This window comes from Podarcis raffonei, chromosome 13, assembly GCF_027172205.1.
Source record: "Podarcis raffonei isolate rPodRaf1 chromosome 13, rPodRaf1.pri, whole genome shotgun sequence".
NCBI lineage: Eukaryota > Metazoa > Chordata > Lepidosauria > Squamata > Lacertidae > Podarcis > Podarcis raffonei.
Window position 1 is genome coordinate 36,113,911 of NC_070614.1, and position 23,741 is coordinate 36,137,651.

The 23,741-nt window shown below is 47.5% G+C and overlaps 2 protein-coding genes across 8 annotated transcripts in view; one reads left to right on the forward strand and one right to left on the reverse strand.

The window, feature by feature from the left end:
* On the reverse strand, nt 1–22,688 carry TEAD2 (TEA domain transcription factor 2). Of its 7 annotated transcripts, none has more exons than XM_053360885.1 (12): nt 22,586–22,688; nt 13,065–13,274; nt 12,034–12,098; nt 11,830–11,892; nt 8,478–8,603; nt 7,643–7,701; nt 7,420–7,481; nt 7,186–7,319; nt 5,391–5,561; nt 4,030–4,185; nt 2,125–2,280; nt 1–1,427 (listed from the first exon to the last, which is right to left on the reverse strand). In XM_053360885.1, exons 2-12 carry the CDS (start codon nt 13,210–13,212, stop codon nt 1,314–1,316), a joined length of 1,254 nt encoding a protein of 417 aa, XP_053216860.1. In that variant the 5' UTR covers nt 13,213–13,274; nt 22,586–22,688; the 3' UTR covers nt 1–1,313. The 7 variants fall into 7 exon arrangements, with proteins under 7 accessions (XP_053216860.1, XP_053216863.1, XP_053216865.1 ...); XM_053360888.1 differs by having other exon boundaries at nt 8,478–8,597; nt 22,439–22,586; XM_053360890.1 differs by having other exon boundaries at nt 4,123–4,185; nt 22,439–22,586.
* The window catches only part of DKKL1 (dickkopf like acrosomal protein 1), a 16,135-nt gene continuing 15,018 nt past the window's right edge, over nt 22,625–23,741 (forward strand). Inside the window, exon 1 of the mRNA XM_053360881.1 lies at nt 22,625–22,708. The gene's annotated coding sequence lies outside the window, so the exon portion shown is untranslated. The remainder of the gene's footprint in view (nt 22,709–23,741) is intronic.

Genomic DNA, 23,741 nt, shown 5'->3' on the forward strand with positions numbered 1-23,741 from the left:
GGAGGAGTGCAATTAGGAGCCTTTGGCCAAATTCATGGCAGTGGCAAGGAAGGGGTAAAATGGGGTGCCCCACCCACCACTAGAAGGTGGGCCCCAAACAATGGGTGCTGAGGCTATACTGGCCTCCAACAGGAAAGAAAGGTTCTGCACTCCTGTTGAAAGGAACGGTTATTTTCAGCTCAAAGACCGGCCCGCTGAACCTTCTTTTCAGGTGCCGGCCTACATAAAACTCTTGCTAGCAGAAAGCAAGCACTGCAGGCAGAGGCCTGCAGGCGAACTTTTCTCCCTGGGTTTCCTGGTGTTCTTCAAGGGAGTTTACACCTGGGAATAATAACGAATAGAATCGCCTGCATGTAGTCTGTAGTGTTGGCCCCACTGCAGCCGTTCTACCTCCTCATTCTGCTGCGTGTGTAGACAAAGCCTTGAATCTCTTGTGAGGTAATAGGCCTCTGAAAGGTGAACATCTCCACCTCCAGTGCGACAGGGAGTAAGCCCCACTAAATTCTACAATGGGACTCCACCGCCCCCCGTAGGCATGGTTAAAAACAACACCAGATTAGGTGTAGTACACGCAAAGAGAGCCTGCAGGATCAAATGTATACTGCTTTCATCAGGGCTGTGTCACCTCAGGCTGCAAGCAGAGGCTCGCCTTACTGAATGCTTCTCCATACCAAAAACCCCACACACAGAACACTAGCTTTTCTGGGGAGGAACCTACAATCATGTGGACCCTGCTACCTGAGGTGAAGTGGTGTGGCCCACCCCCAAAACAGGTTGATCTCCTTACTCCTAATTCTCACAGACAGGTTAAGTTACATCAAACTTCTGCCAGATTATTAAAAGCAACTGTCCTCGAAAATGCCACGTGTGACAATGGAGTGTGTGAAATCCCAGCCGCACGGAGGGGGATGTTCTCGGTCAAGGTCTGCCATGACATATGTATGGTAGAGGTTAACTCCTGATATCCCACAGCTTGACTGGGAACAGGGTGGGGGAGCTTGCCCTGAAAGCACTGCTGCTCGACAATGCTGTTGCCATGGCTGCGAGCTTCTCCACTGAATAACAGCAGTGCTTCTGGGCTTGGGCCTCGGGCCTAACTTTGTGGCCATCAGGGAGAGAGGAGGATATCCACTGGTAGAATCAGTTGCTGGGTTTGCCGGTGGTTGCCAGGTGACAAAAAAGCCATTATCACAGAAGGTTCCGCAGTTGTCATAGCAGTCCATTCACAGTTCACAGACAGGCCGTAGACCTCCTGGTGGGTGAGGCAGTGAGTGACCCATTTTGGAGCATGGAGGTGGGGTAAAAGCTGTTCATCACTCCCGGCCCAGCCGGTAGATGTGGTGTTGTGCCCCGTGCTCGCTGGCAGACACTTCAAACACGAAGGCCACACATAAAAGTAACTCCTGAGTTTCTTGATCCCGCAAAACCTGTGGAGGGGATGGAGCGTATTCTGACAAGTTTCACAGCAGTGCAAGGGGACAATCCTGCCCATATCTAGGAGCTTAATGAGATTTCTCTAAATCTCTCCCACAGGGAACTTGCTGCAGCCCCCATAACAAATTTGACAGGTGCTGCCATCTTCCCTTCCCTCACCCTTATTGCTGTACCAGGTCTCCACTGCCTTACAGCTGACTCACAAATTGCAAAACACAAGCATTTATTAAGGGTTGCTTCCCAATTAAAAGAAGCGTAAGTCTGTCAATTGAATTCTACTCTGTTCGGTTATGCCTGTGTTTCCACATGAGAAAAAATAGTTACAACCAGCACACTATTACATCATGGATGCACAAGGCACAACCAGCATAATCTTAGAAGAGGCATCACGCCACACTGCCCTTGCTATCCTACATGAAGGAATGTTCCTAAGCTAGAACTTGCCACTGGAGGATTTTATAAGTGCCATTTAGATTCCCCACAATGCATCACCCTGGAGAGCTGAGGGAAATGAAAAGGTTGCCCTGTACTGTACTGACTCTGGGTTGGTCAAGGACTGGAGTTTCTATTTATGGAGAATTCAAGTTTTGGCTTGGCTCCCTATTCTGCCTTCTCCTCCCCCAGGGAAGGAAAGAGAGGGAGAGAGATAGAGAGTGCGCAAATTGGCCCCTCGTTTCCTTCCCCAAATACCTGCAGGATGGTGAAGTTTTCAAGCACACTGTCCATCATCGGCTTTTCTGGCAGCGTTCGCAGTTTGCGGATGAAGTTGATGAGGTACTCGCACAGCGGTGAGCGCTGCAGCTGGAAAACAAAGCGTCCGTCTTCCCAGTGGGGAGGCTCTGCTGTCTGCAGAGTTGGGGAGATGGGAGTGGTTAATGGCAAAGCAGGCATATGAGAGACAGAGAGAACCTAACACATGCACACCACCTTTATCCGAAGGAAGAAGCCACCTCTCTTCCTCCGCCACCATAGGGACAACCTTCTAAAAGGAGCAAGACTCACACTCCTAAACTTAAACGATGCAAAGATTAGTTCGACTGAAATTAAGCCTGTTTCCCCCCCAACTTCCAAGTACTGTAAATCTGTTTGTGGGACGCAAATCTTAACTCCTCAATGTCCAGTAGCTGATACAGCTTAACACTTTCACACTCGCACACACTTAACTTCTTAAACATTCTAGGCCAAGTTGCTCTTGACCCTGCAGATCTTCCTAGCTTCCAGGTCCTTCTATAGTTTAAGACATGCACAGCATTAGGCTGCAGGTCTCCCTTTTTTTAATGGTCTCCATCGGGTGAGTGGGGTACCAGATTCCCTGCATCCAGCACATCAGAAGGAAAGCTTCTGATGAAGGGATGGAGGACCTGCAGCCTTCAAGATGCTGGAGCCGAATTCCCATCAACCCCAGCCAGCCTAGCCCAATGGTCAGGGATGATGGGAGTTGGGGTCCAACATCTGGAGAGCCAGAGCTTCCCCATATCTCTGCCGGAGCAGAAACAGCCAACTTGGTGCCCTCAATATGTTTTTGGACTCTGAAGACCAGTCAGCTTCAGGCCAATGAGCATGGGCGGATGTCCAGCAATGTCTGAGGGGCACCACATTGGCTGCAAGGGAAAGCACAACAGCTCAATGCCGGAACACGTGTTTTGCATGCAAAAAGCCAGAAGGTTCAACCTCCCACACACAATGGCCTGGTAAAAGGATAAGGAAACAGGTGGCCTGAGAGATTCCTGCCCAGGGGCACTGCAAATACCGTATTTTTCGCTCTATAAGATGCACCAGACCACAAGACACACCTAGTTTTCGGAGGAGGAAAACAAGAAAAAAAAATTCTGAATCTCAGAAGCCAGAACAGCAAGAGGGATTGCTGCGCAGTGAAAGCAGCAATCCCTCTTGCTGTTCTGGCTTCTGGGATAGCTGCGCAGCCTGCATTCGCTCCATAAGACGCACACATATTTCCCCTTACTTTTTAGGAGGGAAAAAGTGAGTCTTATAGAACAAAAAATACATTATTTGAAGGGATGAGAACACAGGCCCTTGACACAAATCTGCATATGCCAGTTTAGATGCATAGATGCAAATGTAGTCCCAGCAGCCCTATAAGCAGGGTTTGGGTTTAAGTTTGGGGCGGAGAGGGAAAGGCAGGAGATTTGAGGCTCAAGCTGCCTGGGTCACCCTAACAATGCTTCTGCCCCCACCCAAAATCCTGGAGAGATAAGAGCATGCAGCAATGGGCTAAACAGAGAAACAGGCTGCATGCACACCACACCTCTAAAGCACATGGCTTCCCCCAAAGAATCCTGGGAACTGTGGTTTGCCAAGAGTGCTGGGCAGTGTGGCTTTGTAAGGGGTGAACTACATTCCCCAGGATTCCTCATGGGTGTGGTGTGTACGCAGTGGGTAAAAGGCAACTTTCATTGTGGCCAACGTGGCTACTTTTGCACAAGCTGCTGCACAGAAGCTTCTTAGGCGTAAACGAACCCTGTTCCTCTAGCACCCCCACCCGCCAGTGTGGCAACCCCCTCTTTTCTCCCCATCCACTCCCCCCCCAAGTCCCGTCACCCCCCTGCCAACTCTCCCCTGCCCCCCCGCACCCACCTCCAGTTTTTCCACCACCTGTTTGCCAAAGGAGCAGACCTTGGAGGTGCAACTGAGAGTCAGAGCCCGTGGGCCCTCGTAACGGCTGCTCACCCCATAGAAGGCCCCTCCTGTGCCCCCTGGTTCTTCTTCAAGGAGGGGAAAGCTCAGATCAGCCTATGGTAACAGGAGAAATGGGGGGGAAATGCAGTGTTTTCTTTCTTTTCTTTTTTTCCACCCCCGCCCCGACTGATATAGAAAGCAGGATGTCATACATTTCAGGTAGTACTTCATAAGTGGGGGTGGGACAAGAATGTCTATTCCACAACTACTTGCCACAGCAGCTAAACAAAAACCCCACATGCAGAGAAGTAATATGCCATTGAACATCACTTGCTGGGGCCAGGAGGATAGAGGGTGGGGATCACCTTCCTGCCCTTTTTGTGATCTTCTGAGGTCTGGCCTTGGTGGATAAGACAATGTTCTAAAGTTTACTATTGATGATTCATTTGGGTTGGCCTTGGGGGGTGTTTGCAAGTAACCTTGCATATCCTGTATGCAATTATTACTTCTGTGAACCATTGCAATTCTATTTGCTTGAGGACCTGGCTTTTGTGTGCATTGTTATAGCAATATAACAGCATAGCCATTATTCTACACACAAATAGCAAACTAAGTTCTCCAAGGGCCAATCCTGACAGTGCCAAAATAACATCAGCCATGCCACAAATGGAAGGCTTCGGAAGGCTTGCGTCTCCTCCAAGGTTTTCAACAGTAGGAAACATCTTTAGGAAATAAAAACCCTACACGGAGGGGAAATCCACCAAAAACATGGCAACAAAGACTGAGCATGCTCAGTAGCTTCAGAATGCTGACAGGCTGTTGTTTGGAGTGGTGGGAACCATGTGGGAGGGGTCATGGCTGGCGGGTACGGTAAATAGGAGCACCCTATACTGCAACATTTTATTACAGGCTCAATGGCATTTTTCTGTAGCTGTAAAGATGGTTAGAGCAGCTTTCAATTAGCTAGGAGCAGAGACCAAAGCTCCCTTGCAACAGTTTTTCTGGCTGGGACCCGCCGGATCCTATTTGAAGCTGGAAGGCGGCTAATGTGCACAGCTGAAGCAACAACAATGTACTCATTAGGTCAGTATTCAAAATGGCTCATTTGCCCCCTCCACCCAAACAGTGATGGAGCCATGCCAAGCTTTTCTAGGAGATCTGGCCTGAATGTACCCAGAATCTGCTTTATCTGCTTTGAACCACCAAGGCAATCCACCGGCCCCAGCAAACTAGCCAGGTAAATATCTATACATAATGCAGCAAAGGAGCTTTTGCCTTCCTAGCTTGTTGGGGATTGAGGGAAGCAGGGCGATTCTCACCCAGAACTTGACCAAGAAGAAGGCATGAGGAGGCCCCTGGTCATACAGGTCTCGTAGCCCACCTCCCCGCTCAGGGAATTTGTCGTAGATTTGGCGTACGTCCACCGTCTCCAGCGGGGAGTCAGAGGCGGGTGTCGGGTCGATATGCACAAAGCGGTGTTGCTGCTTACACTGCCGGGAGGAAAGGGAGGAAGTCAGAGACGGAATGATGCAGACTGGCACCAGCTGCCCGAATTTTGATTTACTGAATCGCTTGCCAAAAGAAGCTAGAATGCAAATAGCATTTTTTAAAAAGTGCTTTACAACTGCTTTCAATATGGTACTCATGCTAGTCTGTTGCTGCACCTTAAGCTAAGGACTAACACATTTTATTATGGTGTAAGCTTTTGTGGACTAGGGACTACTTCATCAGATGCAAATGTTACTGCCGTGATCCTCCCAATTAACTCAGTAAAGCAGGAATACAATATGTGCAATTCTGATATTGCTGGGTTGTTGTTGTTTTTAAGTATGACATGTTTATCCTGCTTTTCCCTCCAGTGAGCTAAAGGTAGTACACAATGTTCTCTCCCCTCATTTTATCCTCACAATAACCCTGTGAGGTAAGTCAGATGGAGAGATAGTGACTAACCCAAGATTACCCAGCGAGTTTCACATCTAATTAGGGATTAGAACCTGGATTGCACCAACTCTAATAAAACACCCTAACCAGTAAACCATACTGGCTTGTGGTCAGAGGCTGAGAGACAGCAACTTACTCCAGGTCACCTAATAAGATGAGCCTTCAGGATCAGGCCAATGCCCCATCTAGTCCAGTATCCTGTTCGCACAGGATACGTTCATGGCAACGATGAGATCTGAACCCCAAATTTCCTGCCCTACACAGGTCAAACTTTTAGCTACTTCACCACATTTCCGTCTCTCCAAATTTAATCTTGAGATGAATATCAGCCTACAGTGGTACCTCGGAAGTTGAATGGAATCCATTCCGGAAGTCCGTTCGACCTCCAAAACGTTTGGAAACCAAGGTGCGGCTTCCGATTGGCTGCAGGAAGCTCCTGCAGCCAATCGGAAGCCGCAGAGGACGTTCCAAATAACGTTCGCAAACCAGAACATTCACTTCCGGGTTTGCGGCATTCAGGAGCCAAAACATTCGACTGGCAAGGCATTTGGGATCCAAGGTACAACTGTACTGGTTTCTTAAGCTTAGCTTCTCCACTTGCTGCATGTACAGTGGTACCTCGGGTTGCATACGCTTCAGGTTACATACGCTTCAGGTTACAGACTCTGCTAACCCAGAAATAGTGCTTCAGGTTAAGAACTTTGCTTCAGGATAAGAACAGAAATCGGGCTCCAGCAGCGCGGCAGCAGCAGGAGGCCCCATTAGCTAAAGTGGTGCTTCAGGTTAAGAACAGTTTCAGGTTAAGAACAGACCTCCGGAACAAATTAAGTACTTAACCCGAGGTACCACTGTAGTTTCTTATACTCGTCCCTCCATCCACTTCTGTTTATCAAGCCCTGCCCTTCCTCCAAGGAACTCTGGGCAACATAAACAGAGCTGTCCTATTTTATCCTCTTAAATAACCCTGTGAGACAGGTTAGGCAGCGAGACTGTGACTGGCCCAAGGCCACCCGCTAAGCATCTCATCACAGAGTGGAGTCTTGAAACTAGATCTCCAACACACGGCTGATTACATCATCAGGCCAACTCCCAAACCTTTCAAGACAATGTAAGGGGACAGCTGGCACGAGGCACAAGTGTGCGAATGGTGTTAAGTATAGGTGCACATCTCACCGCATCTTGTTCTGCCTGCCGCTCCACAAACGCAGTGAACTCCACCAGCCGAAGCGTTTCCGTACCAATGTGGCTTCCCTGCCAAGAGGTAGCGCTGGGGAGGCGGGGGGCTCTCCCTGGGGGCGCGTGGTAACCTGCCGAGCCGAGGGAGAAGGCACTGAGGCTGACTGGCGCACTCTCACCCCCCTCCCTGCCTCGGAGGAAGGCAAGTGGTTTAGGAAGACGGTGGCTTACCTGGGACAGCAGTGGGTGCTGGGACTGGGATGGGGTATGGCGCTTGGAGGATAGGCTTGACGCTAAGGGTAGGAGGGGGAAAGAGGAGAGTCAAGATATGGCTTTTCAACAGGGGGGCATTGCAACACACACACACACACACGTGTGTGTTGCAGAAATGCTAGACAAATTGCTGCTCCCAGCAGTGCGTGTGTGTCAATGACTGAAAACAACAACAACTTACTCTAGAGTGTCTCGGGATTGGCTTGCATCCCCTGTCCAAAACTGGAAGAACTCTGTGGACTGGAAAAGTCAGAAGAGTTAAAAACTGCACTACATACTTAAGTTAGGGCTGCAACATTTATTCTGTTTACTCTGAACTGATGAAATCAATTTTTAAAACCGTTTAATTGACCAAATTCAGTGGAGAGTGATTATTAAAACAAACAAACAAACAAACAAACAAACAAACAAACAAACAAACAAACAAACGTTTATAAAAACTAAGACTGCATCTTGGAAGAGGCACCCTCATACATCGAGGAGAATGCCTCTTCTGTGGTGATGATGTCTGTGAAGTCATCTTATCTAAAAAACTTAGGAAGCATGCTTCTTGCTTCCAAAACATAGTTTTGCCTAAATGCAAATATAATTGACCAATGCTTGTACATATGATCTGTCAGCTGAAGTTTCATTTATTCAGCAACAACTCTTAACTTAAACACCATTTAATAATAATTTCCTCTCTCCAGGAAAGAGCTAATGGTCTAACACAGAGAATTCTTTTGAATGTCACCAAACTACAATTCCCAAGATTCCTTGGGGAGAGTCGAGAGCTAAACTGGCAGAAACCTTAATCTAAGTTTTTAGTACAGAAAGAGAACAGGAACCGGGAACCTGGGGGCTTGCAGGTTTTGCTAAACTATTGCTCTCAACAGCCCCAGTGGACATGGTTAATTGCTGGGGATTATGGGAACTGCAGTCCCACAACATCTGGGAGCCCACAGGTTCCCCATTCCTCATGTAGCATTACAGCCCCATAGAAACCCCACCTCACAGCCCCTCTTCCACATGCTTACGGTGGTGCTGGGTGGGTAGTGGGGTTCTGACAAGCCCAGTTTTTCCTGGAGGACCGTGGCAGATACGAGTTGAGCAGAAGACATGGCTGCCATAGTCTGAAGCGCTTTGTCCTTTGCTACCTGGTCCTTGAAGAGAGACAAATCCTGGTTTGCAAATGCCCGTTCCCTTGCGCAGGAGTTCTCAAAACATCCTACCCTCAAGGCCTCCTTTTCCACACTGATTTCTCTACTGAGGAATGCCTGCATATCAGCCGTGAAGGGTCTGAAAGTTTCAGGGGGTTATGGGGTACACAATGACACACATAACTTTGACTGTGGGGGTAATGTAATTTCTTCTGGGGCTATCACCCCACAGGAGACATTTGTAGGGGACAGGGTGCCATATAGGCAAACCGTCAGTCATCACATGTCTTCTCATTGAGGAAGCCGATGATGAAGGGATCACTCACTACTGGAGAACAACTCTCATCATGCCAGACCACTGGCCATGTTGGCTGGGGCTGATGGGACCTGGAAGCCAGCAGTGCCTCAAGGACAGTTGGTTAAACACCCCTGTTATAAGGTGTTCACCCTGGAGTGCCATGGGGTTAGCCCCCTTGTGAGCCATTGAGTTACAAACAATAGTATAATTATCATCATTTACATGCTGCCTTCCCTTCCATTATGGAATTCAAGGTGGTATATATTGGCATTGGCCAGACCCACATCTGCTTAGCTCCAGAAAGGGGGCTGCATCAGTTGCTGAGGCTCAGACCACACCCTGAAGAAGTGCTTAGAAATCACTGCACTGGACTCCATTACGAAGAGAGGTTGAGAGAACTGGTAGCCCACCAAAGTGGAGACTGAGAAGAGACAGGATAGCCACCTTCAAATATCCTAAATGGTTGCCACATGGAGGATGGAGCAAGCTTTTCTCCTGCTCTGGAGGGTAGGACTCAGACCAATGGCTTCAAATTACAAGGAGATTTCGACTAAATATCGAAGGAGCTTCTGACAGGAAGAGCTGTTCGACAGTGGAACGGACTCCTTAGGGAGGTCAATATCAATATTGTCCTATTAAAAAATCTCCTCAGAAAACCAGGATTCCTGGTTTGCAGTCACACTTTGTTCTTCCCCTGCTAATTACTAAGCTTTGTTCAAATCTCAGAAGAAGAAGAAGAAGAAGAGTTTGGATTTGATATCCCGCCTTTCACTCCCTTTAAGGAGTCTCAAAGCGGCTAACATTCTCCTTTCCCTTCCTCCCCCACAACAAACACTCTGTGAGGTGAGTGGGGCTGAGAGACTTCAGAGAAATGTGACTGGCCCAAGGTCACCCAGCAGCTGCGTGTGGAGGAGCGGAGACGCGAACCCGGTTCCCCAGATTACGAGACTACCGCTCTTAACCACTACACCACACTGGCTCTCCTGACCTATCCCCTCCAGCCTACAGGGAAAAAAACCACCATGGTGTTTGGCACTAAGAAGGCGGCTGATAAGACTGAAGCAATGAAGAGTCCCTTTAACTGCGCCTTCAGTGTCCCTGACATGGTAGCAGTGCTGCATCACAGCTATGGTGTGGGGGGGGTTTCAAGTGGGCTCCTTTTACTTGCTGAAGCCCTTCAGGGCTCCTCTTAGCATCGATCAGCGAGGTTTCCTTAAAACAGGCCCACCTGCTCAGGGCAGCTGCCTGCACTGGGCCCCTTTCTGTCTGCTTCATGTTGAGAGGCGCTCAGAGCAGCTGCTAGGGAGCCATCATTGTTAATTCCTCCCCAGGGCCCAATGCAATGCTCCAACATCAGGGATGTAGGAGGGCCAAGATTAAGATGGATGTCTCCCCTTGCTTGCTGCAGCTGCTCAGAGCTCCTCTCCCAGCTCCAAGCAGGACAGGTGGGACGGGACGACAGTCTTGAAAAAAACAACATGCTTGGTCCAGTGCAGGCAACTTAAAGAAAACCAGCCCCCTGCAGATGCAGCACAATGCTACTTTGGAGGTGACAGGGCTTTGGGGAAGTTAAAATGGTGGCTACCTCACTGCAGCTGGGAAGAGCTCTTCTCACTTGCCACCACAGCTGCTTGCCCCACTTCTGTTATCCGGGAAACTCAAGGCACTCACATTAAAGCCCTAAATGGCTAAATATCCTAAATATCCCAAAGTGTGCTTTCTTTCCTCAGATGTTGAGGTCGGCAGCGGGGGCTGTCAGATGTTTGGGGTGGGGTGGTAGCAGCCCAAGAGAAGGCATCCCCTGTAGCAGCCCCTAGGCCTGAAGCCTTCATTATACAGTGGTACCTTGGTTTTCAAACTTAATCCGTTCTGGAAGTCCATTCTAAAACCAAAGCATTCCAAAGAGATCCCTGCTCCTGGTTGCACGGGAGTAGGAGCTGGATGGGCCTGCTCAGCTGGGGAAGTGTAGGCTCTGTCACACTTTCCATTGAGGGATTCACGCCTCACTCCCCCCAAGGAAGAAGTTTAAAGGAGCTCCACCTCAGCATCAGAGCCCCTGCACCACCTGAAGGCAGCCAGGTGGAATAGTTGCTGGGGTGGCAAAGGTGGAGGCAGCCCGGCAGCTGCATCTGAGAGCCCCTAAACCACTGCTGAGGCAGCTGTTGGGCTGTCTCTGCATTGGCACATGATGTTCCTTTAAACTTCTCTATTGAGGTGAACACAGCCATATACCCCTCAATGGAAAAGTGTGATGGAGCCTGCACCTCTCCATGTGAGCAGCCCCAATCCAGCTCCTACTCCCATGAAAGCAGGAGTGGGGCGGGGATCTCTCAGCTGGGAAGCGGAGGCTTTCCAGTCCCCAGCTGAGCTGCCCCATCCCACTCCTATTCATGTGCAAACAGGAGCAGGGGCACTCAAAACAAAAGTGTGGCACTGAAAAAGGAAGTGTAACACTCAAAACGGAACAGTTCTGATTCTGAAAAAAGTTCGCAAACCGGAACACCTACTTCTGGGTTTGTGGCGTTCGAATTCCAAGTTGTTCGTGAACTAAGCTGTTTAAAAACCGAGGTACCACTGTAGTTGCCACCTTTGACACCTGAGAGATGTGTTTTCAGGAACCACCCTATTCCAGTGACTGTGATTTGTTTTAGCTGTTTTTAATGTTGATGGTGAATGATGGGTAATAAACGGAACACATAATAATAAAAAACAATTCCCTCAGAGACGGGGAGGGGAGGGGGTTGATTGATGGCACTTTCCCAATAATTTCCCTCAAACTTAGAGCCTGTCCCAAGTACCAGCAAAGCATTATGGGACTTTGGGGGGGGAAATATGTACCCCCTTACTACTACTCCTTCAGTGGGACAGGTAGGGAATCCAGAGGTGCAAGCTTGTCATAAACATTTCAGGGAATGCAGGGAAGGGACTCACCTTGAGCTTGGCCTGAATCTCACGGGTTTTCCGCCGGGCCAAAACCTGGATGTGACTGGAGACCTGTGGAAGGAGTTGGGGGAGAGACTTAGCAGGAAACTCTGTGGAGAGAAAGGAGGAAATCTCACCAGGCCTCATTCTCCCCACACACCTCGGATTTATTTCCTGCAGTCTTAGGCTTCATGTCAAGCCCATCACGTTTACCTGTTTCCTTGTCCGTGTTTTGCCTGTCCTCAGTTTAATGTAGCGGGCAATGAGTTCATTGCGGCCTGAGAGGGAAGAGGCAAGAAATCAGGAAAACAACCCATCCAACTTGAGCACAATATACAGAGGTGGCATTCCCCCGCCTCTCTTGACCGTGCTGCTGACAACAGTGATAAGTTGCCACACGGGGCAGGTCAAAGCATGCTGAGATTGCAGCCTCCCCAACTCTGCACGTGCTCAGAGACACCACCCTGCTAACTTCTGAATCATCTGGACTGTCAGGTCACGCCCACTGCAGACGTTTAAAAAAGGTGGGCGGATGCAAACCTGACCCCTCCTCCAGCAGACCTTGCACACGGTTGTCCCCCATCACCAAAAGTACACCCCACACTGCCTCTAAAGACCCCAGGGTGCTTTCTGTGCTTTTATCTTCACAACAACCCTGTGAGGTGGGTCAGGCTAAGAGAGAGTGACTTGTCCAAATGCAGGATATTGATGCAGAAGTTCCTTAAAAGAAAGGGATGGTACAAATTGTATAACTGAAAATTGAACTGTCATTAGCCGCTCGCCTTTGGAGAGTAAGAACTGCCTCCAGGTGAGGTCCTGTCATTATAGGTCTAGCGTGGCACATTGTAGGGCCTCTGTTTACAACGGAGCATGTAGCTCCCTCATTTCTCTTCCTGGCCCTGCTGGCTCTTTTGTTTCTTTTCTGTCCCTAAAGAGAGCCTTCTGCACAGCATCTGTGGCACAGTACCATGGAGGCTGCATGTGAGGACCACCTCTTTCCCCCTCTCAGAGCTGGAAGGGAAAAGGCACTGCTAGCGGTGTACCGCAGGAACACAGCACCATCAGTGGCCACCTTCCCAGCTCCTTCCATTTCTTCAGGGAGCTAGAAAAACGTCTTCTTTTTTTACCTCACATATTCTAAGCCCATTGCTACTCATCATATATTATGGCTTGCAGGACGATCCCCAAAGAGAACCAAGGACAAGGGCAACCGGTCTAATGTGTCAAAGTTAAGTCCCACCTACCGTACATCTTCCCCTCATCCGAAAGAATGATCTTCCGCCTCCCACAGGGTGGGTAGATGGCCAGGGCCTCCTGGAAACTCTGCTCAATATCAGGGCTCCAGACCCCTTCTGCATCGTTGTCCAGACCCTTCTCCCCAGCGTCCCCCATCTCCCCAGAGGGGCTGGCCCCCTCACCCCAGCTGCCAGGCTCTATGGTGTCAGGAGGGTTACCTGAAAGAAAGCAGAACAGGCGGCGATCAGATCTGAGGGATGGAGGAGTGGAAAGTTTCCTAACTGACAGAAGATGGGCAACAGCTCACCTCCATTTTCCCTTCCTTCCCATTTGGTTGTTTTTACCTGTGGAAAGCTTGGTGTCATATAGTTAGTCCTAGACCAAGGGTGGGGAACCTGTGGCTCCTGGACTCTTAACTCCCCCCAGTCCTAGCCAGCATGCCCAATGGTTATGGATGATGGGAGCTGGGGGTTCTCAATAATATCTGAAGGGCATTGGAAACCACCTTCCCAAGTCAGGCTATTGGTCCATTTAGCGTAATTATTTACACTAGGTAGATAATATTCTCTAGGATTTCAGACAGAGGACATTCCCAGCCTACCTGGGATAGCTCAGATGGTATAACATGAGACTCTAAATTGTGGGTTCAAGATCCACGCTCGGCAAAAGACTGCAGGGGGTTGGACTAGACGACCCTCGTGGTCACTCTTCCAATGCTACAATTCTATGCAGAGGACTGAACCTGGCACCTTCTGCATATTTATTTATTTATTGCCTTTGTATCCCAAGGAGGTCAAGATGGCGTACATGGTTCTCCTCTCTCCTCATTTAATCCCCACAGCAACCCTGTGATTGTGGTAGGCTAGTCTGAGAGAGGCAATGACTGGTCCAACATCATCCAGTGAGCTCCATGTCCAAGTAGGGATTTGATCCCTGGTCTCCCAGGTCCTAAAATGACACTGGGATATGCCCTATATACAGTGGTACCTCGGGTTAAGTACTTAATTTGTTCTGGAGGTCCGTTCTTAACCTGAAACACCACTTTAGCTAATGGGGCCTCCCGCTGCTGCCGCACTGCCAGAGCACGATTTCTGTTCTCATCCTGAAGTAAAGTTCTTAACCCGAGGTACTATTTCTGGGTTAGCGGAGTCTGTAACCTGAAGCGTGTGTAACCCAAGGGACCACTGTACTTCTATTGCGAGTTAAGTTGCCCATTCCTATGCTGACCAGAGAACTGATTGGAAGCAGCAAGGCAAATAATATTTGTTGTCCAGCATTGTCTCAGCAGCAGTGCCTATCAGATGCCCCCGATAAACTTTTAACTAGAGCACAAAGGAACAAAAATCCCCCGTTCTTTGATCTCTGTCTCTCGTAAACAGAGGTATATTACCTCTAATAGCAGAGGTTCAATTTAGCAATGAGTAATAGCTGCTGATACAACTACCCTGTATTTAAAGAGTATTTAAGTGAGACAGCAAGGCTAAGGACCATCATCTCAAGTTTTAGCTGTGACAAGGAAGGGTTTCGACACCGGCAGATGCTCACAGATTTCCAACTTTTTTTCTTTTTCTAGCTTCTGTAGAACCCAAGATCTGAGGCAAAAATGTGCAGCCCCCAATTCTCAATTTGTTTCATGGGGAACAAGCCTTCTCCTACTTTTCAATGTTTGCAGCCTGTGAGTGAAATCCCACCTAAATGACTGACATTTAGGAAAGCGGTTCAAGCCATTGAGTCAGAGGCTAGAGTGAAACTCCCATTATCATTATTGACTATTGGTTTGTGATGCCTTGACTGCTCCTTCACTGCTGCCCAATAGAAAGTTCAAGTATGTTGGATTTAGTGTAGCTGTGATTAGGCAGTAGTATGTCAATTAAAAATTAGCAGTAAGTCAGGCACTCATGCCCTAAGGACTTATTTCATATGGGGGGGGGAGTGATTTTCTTCTCAATTTGTGAACATGGTATAGCATAATAGACCCATATTGCAGGGGAAAGGACTATGGCCGAGATTGTGGGTTACGCCTGCCCTGCCAAGTACTGTTGTTATGCCCATTTTCCTGGAGGAAGTAAAGAGGTAATGTACGGCAACCCTGAAGTGCAGTCCCATGTTGTTAACCTGGTTTTTGGGGAGTTGCTGTTTTTAGTGAAACGCAGTGAGGAGAGGGCTGTGAAGCTGATCATAGCAGCAGTGCAATTAATTAAAGTCTGGAGGAGGTGAAGGGAGGCCAGGCACAGGACAGGGTTTCTGTGGGCAGTGGAAAGATGTTATCTGGGTCCAGTTTCACCCGTAGGTAGACAGCAGGCCTACCTATTGAAAACTAACAGAGCAGTAGATCTAAGATAGAAGTTTCTTAAGAGGCCTGATCTGCCTAGGCCTCACCACTGCTCAGCCACCAGATCTACTAGGGAACTATAGTTTGTTAAGGTGCAGAGAGTTGTTAGAGACTCTTATTTCCCTTGCAGAGCTACTATCTTCCAGAGTTCTTTGGGAAGAGGGATTGACTGTTAAAACCACTCTGGGAATGATAGCTCTGGGAGGAGAATAGGGGTCTCTTCTCCGCACTCTCAACAAGCTGCAGCTGCCAGAATTCTTTAGGGGAAGTCATGTAATAAAAAAATTAAGGTATATATATAATAAATGTTCATAAATGTGCCAACCAAGCACAAACATAGATATGTGGACCACATGACTGGAGCAGCACAGGAAGACCATCCTGAAACCATTTTGACTCCCAAACTAACCAAATGTTCTCTCTGCAAGGAGGGATGGGGTGGGGGAACCTTCCCATTGTCTCAGGAATTGGGAAATCACCATCTCAAAGGAACGGCCAGACTACCAGGAAAGGCAATCAGATAAGGCATTATCAGATAACCTGGCAGACAGGAAAAACAACATTCAAATTTCTGTTGTAGACCACCTTTTCTGTGATGTAGGTATGATGTTTGGGGGGGTGGTCTTGAGCTCCAGGGCAGGGAATTTAAAATGTCTATATAAGGGCAGACACACCTTTGTTCTTGGTCCTCCTCCATCTTCCTGCGTGTGAGGGGAGCACCCTGTTGCAACAGCTTTAATAAAGATCAGGCTTATTAGCTGCTTTGCTTCTCAATATTCTCTGGTTGGCCTCTGTTATTTTCTCCTACCAATAGGGAACCCACATAAGGACTCTATACGGGCTCTTGGATACCCCATAAGGGAAGAGGGGCAGATTTTGTTTACAACAGTCACAACTTTTTCAAGTGGTATCATAGAGCTTTAAATGTATTTTGTGAATTGTTTCTATTCATGGTAGAGGAAGGGAAGGCTAAAAAACCATTTCACTGGTTGGGGAGAAAGGTGCTGAGTACCGGCTAAGGTGTAAACCCTACACAAATCCGGAATTGAGTCTCTAAAATGGTTGGATGGCGCCTTGAACGCCTCCTTCCAGCATCTCCTGCAGCCAACCCAATACCAAAAATATTGCTCTGCTTTCCTTTGGACAACATCGGTGAGTCCAAGCAAGGGGGGTCTTGTCTAGGCAGCGCAGGACCTCCATACACACTGCTCAGGCATGCACTGAGGGGATATCACTTCAGTGCGGCTAATGCAGCAGTTTGAGGTTACCCCTGCAGGCGCACTCCATTGTCCCTTGAGACTGACAAGATGCCAACAACGTGATAGTATTGAGGTGGGTGGATTGGCCTTTGGCATCAATATCTATATGGGGTGGGGGGTGTCATACGGACACAGAGCAACATGGGGGAAAGCAGCACCACTGACAAATAAAACAAATGGAGCCAAAGTGGCAAACCTCTTAAGGGTGCTGAAGAAAACAGCATGTTTCTCCATGGGGGGGATCTAATTGACAGTTGTTAATAGCAAGGTTTGCTTCATTTTGGGGAGGCGTGGCCAGTCAGTAGACCTTAGGTCTACTGTAGACCCTGAAAGCCTTTGGCCACCGCTGGTGTTGGTGGGAGTGAAAAATTTGTACTGGATTGGAGAGGCAAGCAGGGTTGAAATGTAAAGAGCAAAAACTGGGTTGTTGTCGTTGTCTGAGTGGAAAGTCCAGCATAGGCCAATTAAGTCTCCTCCAGAGAAACCAGATTGAACGGGGAAAGAAAGAACGAAAAGGTGTAGGCCTCTCCTGTCCCCCCGCCCCTCACTGTTCCCTGTCAAGTGGAAACCCGGTTCTTTGCTGGTTACGCCAGTACAAGTGACCCCTGGGAGCACAATCAGCAGCAAAACAAAGAGGCCTTCCAGCATGGATTACGTCTTGCTTTAAAAGACAGGAAGGGGGCTGGCTCTTTAATCTGTGATCAGATTCCCCCCACCCCGCCTTTTAGGATTGTGGGCCTTTATTTCCTTTGCTAACCCTGCACCACGGCTGCCGCCAGAAGGCTCCCAACAGCTGCAACCTTCCCAGACGGATAAAACTTTTTACGAAGAAAGGCACTTCCCTGGCGTGAGATTAATCACAACCACAAACTTCCTCAGAACCAGGCCAAGGACATGTGTTGTGGAAGTCAGAACAACTGATTTTGGTTTTTTTTGCTTTTGTACCGAGGTTTTCCTCTGATTTTTAAGTGGCGAAGGGGCGGGGTGAGATGGGGAGGGAACTAGGCTTGCCTGACAAACTTCCCATCCACAACAAATCCAGAGGGAACAGCTTCCTTCAAGTCTTCTCTTCCGGGGGGGGGGGGGTTGGCTTGTCCCACCCAACTGGATTTCCTGTACTGCTGCAATCTCGAAACCACTTATACTATTTAAGTGATTTTCAGAGTGCAGCCTAGTTTTGGGAAAGCTGAGCCGTAGAATCATCAGAAAGAAAGGCAATTGGATGTTCTTTGGCAACAAAACAAAGGTTCGAAAGAAGGACAAACATTGAACGGATAATTCAGACAGAGGGAGAAAGGACGCCTATAACAGTTGCGCACAAGTACCATCTCCGCATAAACCAATATGAGTATACAGTGAAGAATATTGTCATCTGGACAATCCAAACTGAAGCATCTCGCCTCAGACATTAGGCAGACATTTTGAGCTGACATTTAGTTGATACCCCCACTTGCTCTGGCATATCTCCACACATGTATGGAACAAAGGAAAGGAGAGGGTATCCATATTGCATTGCACAAATGCGAAAGAAAGAAAAACTGCTTGAAAGTGTTATTTACTGAGAAAGAACCAAGTGCTTGATATATAAACTCTGTTTGTAAACAGCTCTGAGACACTTGTAATAGCCACTTGTCTATGGCAAAAAGGAAAAAAAAAGTTGCCTTCATTCAAGCAGACAGAAGAGCTTTTGTATACTATGAAAGAGTTGGTTCTCTCTCCCCTTTTGGGCTGTCAAGGGGCCACAAATTGCTAAACATAGGTATTGGCAGGCAGACATACATTTAAAACACATTTTAAGCATACAGCTTCCTAGGAACTGTAGTTTAAGGGGAACTGTAGCTCTTAAGTGAAAAGTAATTATACAAATCAGTGTACAGAGTATCTATGTTCAGTATTCGAGTACTTTTTTTCTCTTAGCATTTTCCAGCAGCCTTTGTTTCTTTCCACCACGTTCCACAGCAAAATTATGCTCTTTTGACTCTGCACTACTGGAATTAAAGGTATTAAAAATGGAGCCTATGCCTGATAAACTACAGCTACAATTTATATCAGATGGGAGTAAATCCCATGAACTCCAGCTATTTCTGAGTAAATTATATATTTCATATCCCACTCTTCCTCCAAGCTACTCAGCTAGCTAACATACATGGTTCTTTCCAGACTCTTTTTTTATCTTCTGAACAACCCTGTGAGGTAGGTTAGGCTGAGAGGTAGTAGTTGGCCCAAGGTCAGCTAGCATGGTTCCTGGCAGGATAGATATGTGAACCTGGGCCTCCCTGGTCCTAGTCCAACTCAGTCTTCCCCAACCTGGAGTTGATGACAGTTGTCTTGCAAAACAGCTGAAGCCACTGCACCACACTGGTTTAGGGACGCGGGTGGCGCTGTGGTCTAAACCACTAAGCCTCTTGGACTTGCCAGTTCGAATCCCTGTGACAGGGTGAGCTCCCATTGCTATGTCCCAGCTTCTCCCAACCTAGCAGTTCGAAAGCAAGCAAGTGCAAGTAGATAAATAGGTACCGCTGCAGCGGGAAGGAAAACTGCGTTTCTGTGGCTCTGGCACTTGTCACAGTGTCCCATTGTGTCAGAAGCGGTTTAGTCGTGATGGCCACATGACCCAGAAAGCTGTCTGTGGACAAATGCCGGTTCCCTCGGCCTGAAAGCGAGATGAGCGCAACAACCCCATAGTCGCCTTTGACTGGACAACTGTCCAGGGGTCCTTTACGTTTTACTGGTTTAGGATTAGATGGCATGGTTCAAATCTTACCTGGGAGTAAGCATACGATTGAGCTACACATTTTACTATCTATGTACCTTTCTAATAAAAACCATTTTTCCAACAGACCCTGCAGACTGTTATTTTGGAAGGCGCTTAATGCAAGTGGTAAACCCGAATAAAGCTAAAATAAACAAAAGGAATATGATGCACAGAGAAACAGCTCCAGCAATTGTTGTTGGGGATGAAGTTTTCTTTTTTTAAAAGGAGGAGTTTATGAAGACTCCATTTTGAGAACAAGCCAAACTGAAGGGTAGGTCTCATTCAATGCCTTTGTATGCCACGAACTGAGGAAATGCTAAGATAATTTTGATCCTGTGTAGAGCCTGCAAAATGGAGTAAAATTTCAAAAGACAAAGGTGGGATCTAGACTTCCCATTCAAAAAGCTTAACAGTTCTGCAGAGTTTGCAGCAGACACAGACAAAAGGATCAGTCGCAGGTAGCTCCGAATACACAACTCCAAAATGCCTCAAATGCAGTGTTTTGATTTGCTTTCCACAAAGGAAAAGAAAAAAAAGTTGCATGGAAGTTAAGAAAAGCAAGCTGCCCTCCACAAAGCAGCAATGGGCCCCAACCTCATCCTGTAATTTGAGAAACGCATGCACCAATGTGAAAGGTCATGTTTGTTTTTGGAACAAGTCACATCAAGGTCTTGTGCAAATGGAAACTGCTGTATCCAACCTGCCCACCCCCACCCCTCTCATACACACACATTTACTGGCCCATCCTTGCTTGCAGGCGCTGCAGTTGCAAAAGCCACAACATGAAGCATACAACAGTTTCAGCGCCAACACACCTGCTCACTAGATGTGGAACACAGAACATTCAATCACAACGCCACCTATACACGCAAGACAGGCAGACTGGCAGACTGGCAAATTTTCCTTACGGCTTAACAAAACTCCCCCAGTGTTACCTGTTCCTGAGAAAACCAGCCTGAAATAAGGCAACCTTTGGAGACACAGGGTTGTAATTTTAACCAAGTTCTACTCAGGATCAACCCAGCTGAAATTAATGAGCCCAAAGTTAATCATTTCCATTAGTTTCGGTTGGGACTACTACACCGCGAAGGGCTAGCGTTGGACGCAACACAAAAGTCTGTTTTTAAAAATACTCAAAGATGCTTTGGGCTTGAATGTGAGGAACTCAGGGAGATTACAGCTATCCACCCAAAAACTTTTTCCTGACTCTAGCGAAGGGCCTTTGACAAAGTGGGGTGGGAGCTGAGAGGGAATTGAAGCACCTAAAATAAAGGGCAGGCAGATGGCAGCTCTACTTCTCAGTAATGCCACCAGGGCAAGACTTTGGGGGGAGAAGGCCAGTATTCCTGCTCAGATGAATGGGCAGAGAACCCCCAAATGTGGAAGGGGCTGCCGACATGTTGACAAAAGTAGCACACATTTCTATCTACAAGGACTAATAAGTCCCAGGTCTTATTAGTCCTTGTAGATTAACCTGAGTGCATTGTGGTTGCCCTAGTCTTTGTACTGTATAGTTTTGCTGGACAGCTTGAATGCTTATTGTTACAATCCACTGAGGACTCTTATTCAGAAGCTGCCTTATAGCAGCTTTGACCATTGGTGCATAGGGTGCAGTACTGTTCACACTGACCAGCAACAGCTCTCCAGAGTTTTGGACAAGGGAATCTTATTGTAAGCTGGTTCTCCCACTCACAGGCAGCAGAAGAGAACTGGCTCCACTTCCCGAACCACCATTTTGCATCTGGCTCTGGTTGAGGGATCTCAGGGTTGCAGTAAAAAATGAAGTAGATCCTTCAAGCCTGAAGTTGGATCACCATTGCCTTAGAACCAGGATTGCCAGATGACACTTCTATATTTCAGATCTTGGCCATCCACAACACAGTAGGCGTGACATACGTTTGAACTTTTCCCTTTCACAGAACATTTCAAAAATGAGCCTTGTTTTGGCCTGTGTGGGCTCAGGTATTTCCTAACAACACTAATCAGGCAGCCCACAAATCAGAATTTCTACATTTTGATTTTTAAAAAGAGGGTTTTCCTTGCTCAGAAGTCTCTGAATCATCACTCACACACAGATATCTTTGAAGGAGGGTACTCCCCCCCCCCATGTTTACTCAGAAGTAATTCCCATTGTGTGTGGCTTAGAAGTAAATGGGCAGAGGACTTCAGGAAGTGTTTGTTGACCCCTTGGGGCAGTGGGGAATGTATAGATCAGGTAAGATAAAGACTGCCCTCCCTTAATGGCTGACATTGTGAGGGAGAGAGGAGATGGGGAAAGTTAAAACACAAACACACACTACATCCCTTCCAAGTGGAGAATCAAGCTTAACAAAATAAAATTTGGAACAAACCCATCTCCGCCCTCCATTGAAACTCGCTATCAAAACGACACCGAATCACACAATTGCCCCCTGCAAGCAACCTCATGAACTCTTGGCTTTCAGACAAAAAGTTATAGCCCCTGTCCTTTACTCAGACAAAGAGAAACTCACAGGCACACAATCAAGCTATTAAAAAATGTGTGGTACTCCCTCCCACCTCTCTGCTTCGAGATTTCACATTCAAAAACGTTTATATATATTAAGAGGGTTAACGGCGCCAACCTACTACTTACGTGCAAAATTAAAGAATACAGCGTGAAACTCACACAAATTACTGGATATTATGACGATCTTTTGGAAACATAGTCCCAAGCAATCCAGTGACAAATATATATATTTCAATACCTATATATCAGTACCTATACATAAAATAAATTAAAACCACAATATATTTATGTACGCATACAGAAACCCTCACGCTTCCAGTCTTCCACTTCTTTAAATTAAAATTAAAGTACGTAGTGGTAGACTTTTCCCACAAAAGAAGAAAAGTTGCAAGCAACGTTTTTCCTCCCTGCAAACCAAAATCAAAAGCTAAATCACAGCTCACCACCAGATGCACGTTTAAATCGAAATCTTCCCTGTCAGGGCTTGCTCCCAAGTAGGAAATTAAACAGAACGAACGATTGGGAGGAGGGGAGGAAATATTACTTACTTTCAGAAGATACCCAAGAGGCCGGTTTTGTGCGCGCTAGTGAAGGCGGGGGGGGGGGGGAGAGAACGTAAAGGAGAAACTTTCCCTGAACTTTGCTTTAAGGGGGGGAAGGGGGGCGTGAAAGAAGAGAGAATAAAAGCTCTTCACCGCTAGGGTTAATTTTGACTCATCCAGGAGGTTCCTGCCCACTCCTTGGGATTGGAAATGGGAAGAAGAGCAGCGTGGTGGTGCGCGCAGAGGAGCAACAGGCCTGCGTGGTATTTTGGAAAGGTGACAGTTTTCCTCTGGAATCCTTGGAATGAGCAGAGGAATTAAATTAGCAGCAGTGAGTCAGTTCCACGAGGGGAGGAGCCGAGGGCTGGAAGGGGCGGAGTTCCGTGTTCATACAGGACACACACACAAAAACACACGCACACACCCCGCCAAGCAGGAAACGGGACCAGGAAAGGGCGCGCGATACCTTGCTTAGGGGACCGGGTGATAATGTTGCAAAACAAGGAACGACGCACAAGTTAACTTCCTCAAGATCTGGGCAGCGTCCCTCGTTTACATTCTAAAGCAAATTCGTGGAGGATAAATTAGCCCTAAATTGCTTCAGAGGCAGCAAGTCGTGGGAAGACCAGAGCGCAGGAAGCCACAGCAAAGGGCTTGCGTTTGTTTGTTTTCAAGGCCTCCTTGTAGGCTTCCCAGAGGTATCTGACTAGCAGGTACCAAAAGCCAGACAGAAGCAGCTGGCTATGAGGAAATCATCTTTCCTTAGCAGGTCTGAAAATTAGGTACAGTGATACCTCGGGTTACATACGCTTCAGGTTACAGACTCCGCTAACCCAGAAATAGTGTTTCAGGTTAAGAACTTTGCTTCAGGATGAGAACAGAAATCGTGCTCTGGCGGGGTGGCGGCAGCTGGAGGCCCCACTAGCTAAAGTGGTGCTTCAGGTTAAGAACAGTTTCAGGTTGAGTACGAACCTCCGGAACGAATTAAGTACTTAACCCAAGGTACCACTGTAAATACAACCTTGGATGGACAACAGCACATGACATATTGCACCGTGCCATGATTTATTTAACAGAAATAAAGCCAAAATGGAGAAAAACTAAATACACCCCACAAACATACCTATGGTACATCACAGAAAAGGTGGTCTACAACAGAAATTTGAATGTTGTGGTTTTTCCTGTCTGCCAGGTAATCTGATAATTGGTCTGGCCATTCCTTTGAGATGGTGATTTCCCAATTCCTGAGACAATGGGAAGGTTCCCTCACCCCCTCCATCCTTGCAGAGAAAACATTTGGTCATTTTGG